Source organism: Rhinopithecus bieti, unplaced genomic scaffold (assembly GCF_001698545.2).
Source record: "Rhinopithecus bieti isolate Rb0 unplaced genomic scaffold, ASM169854v2 scaffold_1012, whole genome shotgun sequence".
NCBI classification, from domain to species: domain Eukaryota; kingdom Metazoa; phylum Chordata; class Mammalia; order Primates; family Cercopithecidae; genus Rhinopithecus; species Rhinopithecus bieti.
In genome coordinates, this window is record NW_016803312.1 from 1,062,049 (window position 1) to 1,072,319 (window position 10,271).

A 10,271-nucleotide genomic window follows, 5' to 3' on the forward strand; every position below is an offset into this window, starting at 1 on the left:
CCCCCCCCCCCCCCGCCCCGCCAAAGAGTACCAAAATCTGCATATGTTCAAGTCATATTAAATGGTGTTACATTTGCATATAACCTCCCATATATTTGAAATCATCTCTAGAATACTTATACTTTACAGTGTAAATGCTTGGTAAATAGTTGTTATACTGTATCAATTTTTGTGTGTTTTGTATTTTAATTTTTGCTTTTTTTCAAATGTTTGATCTGTGGTCAGTCAAATCCACAGATGTGGAACCTGTGGATACAAAGGACTGACTGTATACATCTTTAACATATCAGAGTGAAAAGATAAATGATATATTATTCCAAGTATGGCATAGGAATGTTACAGCAGTATATTTCCATTCCTCTTCTCCCAGTCTGTGCTGTTATCGTCATACATTCTCCATCTAGTATAAACTCCACAATACAAAATTATCTTTTAAGCTTTATTGAAGTATAATTGATATACCATAAATTCATCCTGTATAGGTGAACAATTCCACGACTGTTAGTATAACGGAATTGTACAATCATCTCCACTATCTAATTTTGGAACATTTTTATTACTCAAAAAAGAAACTTTATGTCTATTTCCAGTCACTCCCCATTACTATTCCCAGCCTTAGGCCACCAGTAATCTAGAGTTTGTCTCTATAGATTTGTGTTTTCTGGACATTTCATAGAAGATAACTCATACGGCTGGGCACAGTGGCTCACGCCTGTAATCGCAGCACTTTGGGAGGCCGAGGAGGGTGGATCATGAGGTCAGAGAGATCAAGACCATCCTGGGTAACACGGTGAAACCCCGTCTCTACTAAAAACACAAAAAATTAGCCAGGTGTGGTGGCGGGCGCCTGTAGTCCCAGCTACTCAGGAGGCTGAGGAAGAACGGCGTGAACCCAGTGAGATCACGCCACTGCACTCCAGCATGGCTGACAGAGCTGGATTCCATCTCAACCAAAAAAAAAAAAAAAAAAAAAAAAAAAAGCATACACCATGTGCTATTTTGTGCCTGGCTTTTACTTAGCATGTTTTGAAGGTACATCTATACTGTGGCATGTATCAGTACTTCATACCTTTTTATTGCCAACCAGTATTCAATTGTACAGGCATATGACATTTTGTTTATCCACTTACCAGTTGATGGACATCTGGGTTGCTTCCCCTTTTTAAATAATAATGCTATGAAAATTTGTGTACAAGTCTTTACGTATCTTTCTCTTGGGTTTTATTTCTTGTGGGGCGGGGGGTAAAATTTTGGAGTCATAGTTTGCTTGGGCTGCCCTAACAAAATAACACATACTAGGTAGCTTAAGCAGGAGGCCAGGCATGGTGGCTCACGCCTATTATCCCAGCACTTGGAGAGGCCACGGCAGATGGATCACCTGAGATCACGAGTTCAAGACCAGCCTGGCCAACATGGTGAAAATCTGTCTCTGCTTAAAAAAATAAAAAATAAAAAATAAAATAATTAAAAAAATAAGTTAGGCCAGGCGCAGTGGCTCACACCTATAATCCCAGCACTTTGGGAGGCTGAGGTGGGCAGATCATGAGGTCAGGAGTTTGAGACCAGCCTGGCCACTATGTTGAAACACCATCTCTACCAAAATTACAAAACTTAGGCATGGTGGCACGCACCTGTAGTCCCAGCTACTCAGGAGGCTGAGGCAGAAGAATCACTTGAACCCTGGAGGCGGAGGTTAGTGAGCCGAGATTGCGCCACGGCACTCCAGCCTGGGCAACAGAGCAAGACTCTGTCTCAAAAAAAAAAAAAAAAAAAAAAAAAAATTAGCTGTCCATGATGCTGAGTGCCCATAATCCCGGCTACTTGGGAGGCTCAGGCAGGAGAACTGCTTGAACCCAGGAGGCAGAGGTTACAGTGAGCCAAGATTGCACCACTGCACTGCACCCTGGGTGACAAGAGCGAAACTCCATGAAAGAAAACCACAGGTAGTATTTCTCACGGTTCTGAAGGCTGGAAGCTGAAGGTGTTGGCAAGGTAGGTTTCATTCTGAGGCCTCTTCTCTTGGATTACAGGTGGCTGCCATCTCTTTTGTGCTCACATGGCCTTTTCTCAGTGCATGTCCATGGGGTGGCAGGGAGAGCATACATGCGAGCTGAAGTATCTTTTAAGGATACTAATCTTATCAGATCAAGGCTCCAGCCTTATGATGGTTTAACCTTAATGATGTCCTTAGAGGTCCATCTCCAGATAACAGCCACACTGGCTTTAGGGCTTCCACATATGAATTTTGACAAGAAACATTCAGTTCATAACATATGGTCAATCTGTTTTAACACCTCAAGGAACTGCCAAACAGTTCCAGACTGAATACATTTTACATTCCCTCCAGCAATATGTAAAGATTCCAGTTTCTTCACATACTAAGACTTCTGTCTTTTTGAGTATAGCTATCCTAGTGTGTGTATGGTGGTACCCTGCAGTTTTGATTTGCATTTCTCTAATGACTAATGTTGAGCTTTGTTTCATGTGCTTATTGGCCATTTATGTAACTTTTTTGGTGAAATGTCTATTCCTATCTTTTGCCCCTATTTCAACTGGATTATTGACCTTTGTATTGAGTTGTAAGAGTTAAATAGTCTAGTATCAATGCTTTATCTAATATTATTAGGAAATATTTTCTCTGACTTGTCTTTTCACCTTCTTGATGGTGTCTTGAAGTGTAAAGGTTTTAAATCGAATTTGCCTTTTTTTCTTTCATTGCTTATGCTTTGGTATCATATCTAAGAAAATATTGTTTGATCCAAGATCATGAAAACTGACTCCCATGGTACGTAATTTCACAGTCAGTTTTGATTGTATTTTCCTGCTTCTTGAATTTCTGATAATTTGTTTTTGAATGCCGTACATTCTGAATTTTACCTTTTTAGGTCCTGCATAATTTTGGATTTCTAAAATCATTCTTGAGCTTTGTTCTAGCATGTGGTTAACATGTTTATAGTTTGATCTTTTCATGTCTTTTACCTTTGTTATGCAGGACCAGAGTAGCATTTAGTGTATAATTTTCCCCACTACTGAGGCAAGGCTCTTCTTGGTTCTTTTACAAATGCCCATGGATCATGAGGTTTTCCACTCTGGCTGTTGGGACCAGGACTAGGCACTGTTCCTGGCACAGTGAGTTCTGGGCAATTTCTTTTTGAGTGATTCGTTGCCTGTCTTCTGGTAGTTTCCTGACAAGCACATGCTGCTCAGTACACTGAACACTTGGTGGGGACTCCTCTGCAGCTTTTCAGAGTTTCTGTGCAGCACTCTCCTCTCTGGTCTTCTGCTCTGTAAATTCCAGGTACCTTGATTTCTTCAACGTTACAGTTCCATCTCAACTCAGGGATGTCCATGGGCTCTATCTAGATGTTCCCTCCCTGACTGGAATCTGTTATGAAGCAGTGAGTCAGGCAATCAAAGGACTCATCTGTGTCTTGTTTCTCACATGTCATTGTCCTTAATTGCTCAATGTCCATTTTGAGAGGTAGTCTGATTTTTAGTTATTTCAAGTGGGAGGTTAAATCTAGTCTGTTACTCTATCTCACCTGGAAGCAAAAGTCCTTTCTTCCTTTAATCTTTTGTGCCTTTTATGCATCTACCCAATCCACACTTGTTTTTGATAAATGTTTTTTGGGATCAGGCACAGTCACTGATTTGGAATGTAGAACAGTTCAACTGAGAGATCATACAAAAATATTTCATAAAAAGGTAATTTGGGGCCAGGCAAAGTGGCTCATGCCTCTAATTCCAGCACTTTGGGAGGCCGAGGTGGATTTCTTCAGTGAGTGCAGGAGTTCAAGACCAGCCTGGGCAACAAGAGGAAACACTGTCTCTAAAAAAAAATTAGCTGGGCATGGGGGTGGATCTCCTGAGCCTGGGAGGTCGAGGTTGAACTGTGATTGTGTGAAACATAAAAAACAACTTTGGCATAGTAGTGAGGGACCTAAAACATACATATAATCTTTGGCTTAAAATCTATATCCTGCAGTCTAGGATGATTCCAAATATAGTCATTAGATATCTTAGTGACCTTAAGTCCTAAGATCAGTTACAAGTCATAACGTTGGACTTTAAGAATGAGGCTGGGTCCTGTGTATTGACACACCCTTTTCTCTGGGCCTAGCTTCACACTGGGAAGGTGGGAGCTGGATGACGGTCTCTATGGTCCATTATATTAGTGTCTTAAAAATGCAGTGTTTAGCCACATCATTTAAGTGGATTATTATAAAACCAGATTCAGCAGTAGAACACGAAGTTGCCATATACAGTAGTTTCAGATGCATTTAATTTCCTTCCTAGGCTAGATAACGTTAGAAGACGGAAAGTATTTGTTTTTCCAAGTAAGGCTTTTTTCATTTTAAGAACATTTGTTGACACAGCATGCTTAATTTTGAATTTTAAGTTCTTGACACATGTTGATTTTTCAAGTATTTTGCTTTAAAGTTGATTTAACCTGTCGCAACTTTGTGCATAAAGCATGTCAATAAGATGCTCATAAAAGAGAAAACCTTAATAAAAGCCATTTAATTTTCCCATGACTATCTCTTTGATGATCCTCTGCCAGTACCTTTAAGGCACAACCCACTGAGCATCTACTATTTGCATTTGCAGAGCACACAGGCTTTGCAAACCTGGCTGATGAACAGAAATCAGCTGTAGAACTTAACACAAAAATCAAATTATTTGGTCCTGTCTTTTAGGGATTCAGTAGGTCTGGAATGAGATACAGAAACCTATGTGGTTTTTATTTTTTAAAGTTTTGCATATGATTGTAATGATCAGCCAGGCTTATATATAGAGCAGAGTGACTGCTCTATATTCTCCACTGACAGTCTGGCATTATAAAAAGTTGAAGGATGGTGATTAAATTGTTCAGTGTATTCCAAGAATATCTTTTCCCTTTGAAGAAGAGTGGCCACCCTATTCCTTGCAATTCCAAGAATTAAAAGTGTAGGTACAAATTGGCTCCCTTTGCCTTGTTTCCTATAAACCTGTTTTGTTTGTCCCACAGAGGAGGAAGATGACTATCTCTTTGATGATCCTCTGCCAATACCTTTAAGGCACAAACTTCCATACCAGGAAACTTTTCAACCTGAGGTATTTTCAATGACTGCAGTATCAGAAAAGCAGCCTGAAAAACTGAGACAAACTCCAGGATGCTGCAAAACAAAGAGTACGCAGAGCTCTCGTTTCACAAACTTTGTAGATTGTGAAGAATCCAACAGTGAAAGTGAAGAAGAATTAGGAATCCCAGCTTCACTGCAAGGAGATCTGGGCTCTGTACTTCACCAGCAAAAGGCTGATGGGGATGTACCCCAGTGGGAAGTATTCTTTAAAAGAAATGATGAAATCACAGATGAGAACTTCCCTTCCTCCATAGAGGCAGGGGGATCTCAGTCACCGAAGCTTTTCAGTGACTCTGATGGAGAATCAACTCACATCTCCTCCCAGAATTCTTCCCAGTCAACACACATAACAGAACAAGGAAGTCAAGGCTGGGACAGCCAATCTGATACTGTTTTGTTATCCTCCCAAGAGAGAAACAGTGGGGATATTACTTCCTTGGACAAAGGTGACTACAGACCAACAATCAAAGAGAATATTCCTGCCTCTCTAATGGAACAGAATGTAATTTGCCCAAAGGATACTTGTTCTGATTTGAAAAGCCGAGTTCAAGATGTAACAACAGTTCCTAGTACTGGAGAACCAATTACTCTAAGCAGTGAGAAACATATACCTGAGGAAAAAAGTTTGCTAAATCTTAGCGCAAATGTGGATTCCCAGAGCTCTTCTGATTTTGAAGTTCCCTCAACTCCAGAAGCTGAGTTACCTAAACGAGAGCATTTACAATATTTATATGAGAAGCTGGCAACTGGTGAGAGTATAGCAGTCAAAAAAAGAAAATGCTCACTCTTAGATATCTAAGAATTCAAAGTGCTTCAACCTAGAGCAACCACTAAAAAACCTGTACAGAGATGACAGTCAATATTACAATAGAGAAAATACAATACTTAAAAATGTTCAAATAACCTGGTTTGGTGTGGTGGCTCACACCTGTAATCCCAGCACTTTGAGGTGGGCAATCGCTTGAGCTCAGGAGTTCGAGACCAGCCTGGCCAACACAGTGAGATGTCTCTACTTACAAAAAAAAAAAAAAAAAAAGCCAGGCATCGATGGGCTACTCTGGAGGCTGAGGTGAGAGGATCACTTGAGCCCAGGAGATTGAGGCTGCAATGAACCGTGACTGTGCCACTGCACCTCCAGTAGACTGGGTGACAGAGCAAGACCCTGTTGGAAACAAAAAAAGGCAAGGCACAGTGGCTCATGCCTGTAATCCCAGCTTCTCAGGAGGCTCAAGCAGGAGAATCACTTGAACGCAGGAGGTGGTGGTTCAGTGAGCTGAGATTGTGCCATTGCACTCCAAGCTAGGCAACAAGAGCAAAACTCTGTCTTAAAAAATAAAAAAAGATGGTAGAACTAAACCCATACATATCAATGATTATACTAAATGTAAATAGTCAAAGCACATCAATGACAAGAGACGTGGGGGAAAAAACCAACATAACCCTATGATCTGCTGTCTATAAAGAAACTCAATTCAAGTGATAGGTTAAAAGGATGGAAAAAAGACCATGTACACAATTAAAGATGGAGTGGTTATACAGTTTCCTAATGATAAAAGGTCTAGTTCACCAAGAAGACAAAATAATCCTAAATGTATATACACCTAACAGCTCCAAAAATTTATGAAGCTTTTTAAAACAGCTGAAAAGAGACAAACTAATGCACAATTACAGTTAGGGATTAACATCCCTCCTTAGAACTAGTATATACACATTAATCAGTAAGAATATAGAACTGAAAATCAAGCTGACTGGATTAAATTGACATTTATAGAACACTCCACCCCAGAACAGCAGAATATACCTCCTGAAGTACACATGGAACATTCAGCATGATAGATCATATCTTTGCTCATAAACATGCTTGATTTAAATTGACAAACTTGGATCTATTACGATAAACTGATGGCTGTAGATGAAATCAGCATCTTATTTATCCCCAAAGATGTTAAATCTATTAACCTTGATGTGAATATGGTGGCAAAATTAGAAGTAGACAATTAGGATGTAAAAGAAAATGCTGTCGGGCGCGGTGGCTCAAGCCTGTAATCCCAGCACTTTGGGAGGCCGAGACGGGCGGATCACGAGGTCAGGAGATCGAGACCATCCTGGCTAATACGGTGACACCCCGTCTCTACTAAAAAAATACAAAAAACTAGCCGGGCGTGGTGGCGGGCGCCTGTAGTCCCAGCTACTCCGGAGGCTGAGGCAGGAGAATGGCGGGAACCCGGGAGGCGGAGCTTGCAGTGAGCTGAGATCCAGCCACTGCACTCCAGACTCCAGCCTGGGTGACAGGTGACAGAGCGAGACTCCGTCTCAAAAAAAAAAAAAAAAAAAGAAAATGCTCAAGAATTAAATGGCAGCCAGGCACAGTAACTCACACCTGCAATCCCAGTACTTTGGGAGGCTCAGGACAATCGCTTGAGCTCAGGGTTTTGAGTCCAGCCTGGGCAACACAGGGAGACCCTGTCTCTACAAAATGTTAGGCATAGTGGTATGCACCTGTAGCCCTAGCTATTTGAAAGCCTTAGGTGGCAGCACAGATTGAGCCCAGGAGGTTGAAACTGCAGTGAGCTGATTGTGCCCAGCCTGGGCAACAAAGCAAGACCCCGTCTACAGAAAAATAAACTCTGTGTTATTCATTCTCAAAATCCATCAATGTGTTAGGCTTTTATGTTACGTATGAGGATTTTTTAACAAGTTTTAACAAATATTCATGAACACTTTGTTATTCTGACATTTCACAGATTATGGAAGTAAAAGCAGAGACATCACTTAAAACAATTTGCAGACCAGTTAAACTAATACTGGATAGGCATTATCATGATGCTGCATGGCAATCAGACCAAAAAGTATTGGATCCACCAGACTAATTAGGGTAACAAGACTCAGAGTATCGACTTAACTATACACATTTGTATATATTCGCTGGTAACTAAAACTTAGTTTTAACAATGTACCTTGTGATCCAAAGTGGGTGTTCAAAAAATGCCTATAAACATTCCTCTGAGTATATTCCTGGTATTTTATAATCACATTAAGATTACATACTGTTAGGTTTGTTTTATGTGAGAGTCTGCCATTATAAATGCTGGCTGAATGAATTGGGCTAAGGGCTAAGACAACTACAAGAGACGTAATCAAGAAACAGTGATTACCAGAAATTATATTTGGTGCTCACTCTAATCATGCTCTTAAGTTTTTTACAGACTATATATGAACTCCTTTAATTTTCACAATCACTCTTTGAGGTAGATACATTTCTAATCCCCATGTACAAATGAGGAGACAAAGGCACAGAGGTTAGTTCACATAGCTATGAGGCACAGGCAGAATTCAAACACAGGCAGTTTGGCTTCAGAGACCATGCTCTTAACTGCTATATTCTGATGTCTCTCCAAAAGAGTATAAATATGGGCAGGGTTAATTGTAGCAGCTACTTGGTTTTTACTTCAAGAATCATAAATTACAAGAGGAAACATGAAGTTTTTATTTTTTGAGATGGAGTCTCGCTCTGTCACTCAGGCTGGAGTGCAGTGGCCCTATCTCTCAGCTCACTGCAACCTCCGCCTCCCAGGTTCAAGTGATTTTCCTGCCTCAGCCTCCCAAGTAGCGGGGATTACAGATGCGTGCCACCACACCTGGCTAATTTTTGTATTTTCAGTAGACAGGGTTTCACCATATTGGTCAGATTGGTCTTGAACTCCTGACCTCTGGTGATCCACCCGCCTCAGCCTCCCAAAGTGCTGGGATTACAGACGTGAGCTCCGTGTCCAGCTGAAACATGAAGTTTCAAAATGCCAAGATATATCACAGAAGACACTCAGCAGTCAGCTACATTTATCAGAGAGGAGTTCCAGGACTTAAATGTTTAAAGAGTATAAACTAATTTTTTTAAAAGACTGCCTGAAGCTGGAGATTAAATACTTTAAAAAGTTCACTGGGTGATCTTGGCATGTTGACATTATCTTACCAGTCTAAGTTTGTTACCTTACACCAACCTGATAGGTTCATTAGAAGCACATGAATACATATAAAAGGCATAAAAGACTTGGTTAACGAGTATCAGCTCTGAGTTCCAAAATTCCTTTGCATTTCCAGGCAGTACTTACCATAGTATGTTTACGCACCTGGTGAGTGATAATGCTCAAAAACTTCTGAAGTATTCATCCACATTATGCTAGCGAAATGTCAAATTATCCTTTAATATTCAAATGCATGAACTAAAACTCCTTAGCCTTTTGGCCAAGATCAAGTGTAGCATCAAATCCATGAACCATGATAAGCTATCTTAAAAGGAAAGTAACATTTCAAGGAATTGAATATAAATTTTTGGTTAATCTTGTTAGCACGTAGTGAGGAATACATCAGTATTTTTCTGCCCCTTTTACAGTCTTACTGGAAATGACTGTAAAACAGAAACAAAGCTAAGCCATGGTAAATAGAACATTAAATGCCCAACCTAATTTATTTTGCTAAGAGAAATTGATGAACTAAAAGAGAAACAAGTATTGTCTACATTTTAGATATGGGAGAAAAAACCCTGAGATTATTAATTATGTATCACAATCCTCTTATGTAGATCCTGAAAATGATGGTATCAATATAATATGTACAGTAGATTTATGTTTTACACTGGATTACCTTTGATAGTTGTCTTACACTGAAAAATTCTGACGTCTTCAGGAAACCAATATGATGAATAGCTAAATGTTGACTTAAAATAGTTAAACCCCTTAATAACATCCTTTAGTTTCTATTATTTCACTGCTTAAGTTCAGCATCTGAATAAAAAAGGTAACATAAGTAGTACTTAAGATCCCAAAGGCCCATTACATTCTACTAATAAAGACAAAACAAAACTACATGTTTACTGAAAATAGTCTTTTTTTCTTTGCTTTCCAGTTTTACACTTTTGTTAAACACAAAAAAGTGGACAAGATCAAATAACTAAATGGTAAAACACTGATTTTTTAAAAATCACATCTTTAAACCCGTGAGAATCACAATTCAAAGTATGGCCACTGGGGGCAACCTGTAAACCTGCGACCCTTTCTTAACACTGACACTATGTGACGGATTTTTCATAAAACACAAATGCCATTAAGAAAGTATTTTGTCTTGACACATTCTGCAAAAAAAAAAAAAAAA

At 39.7% G+C, this 10,271-nt stretch overlaps 1 protein-coding gene across 3 annotated transcripts in view; it reads left to right on the top strand.

The window, feature by feature from the left end:
- Window positions 1-6,159, top strand: part of DCLRE1C (DNA cross-link repair 1C) — a 48,856-nt gene extending 42,697 nt beyond the window's left edge. For all 3 annotated transcript variants that reach the window (XM_017874259.1, XM_017874268.1, XM_017874263.1), the window contains one exon: window positions 5,009-6,159. In XM_017874259.1, the coding sequence (XP_017729748.1) occupies window positions 5,009-5,922 (914 nt within the window). In that variant the 3' untranslated portion in view covers window positions 5,923-6,159. The remainder of the gene's footprint in view (window positions 1-5,008) is intronic.
- The last annotated feature ends 4,112 nt before the right edge of the window (window positions 6,160-10,271 follow it).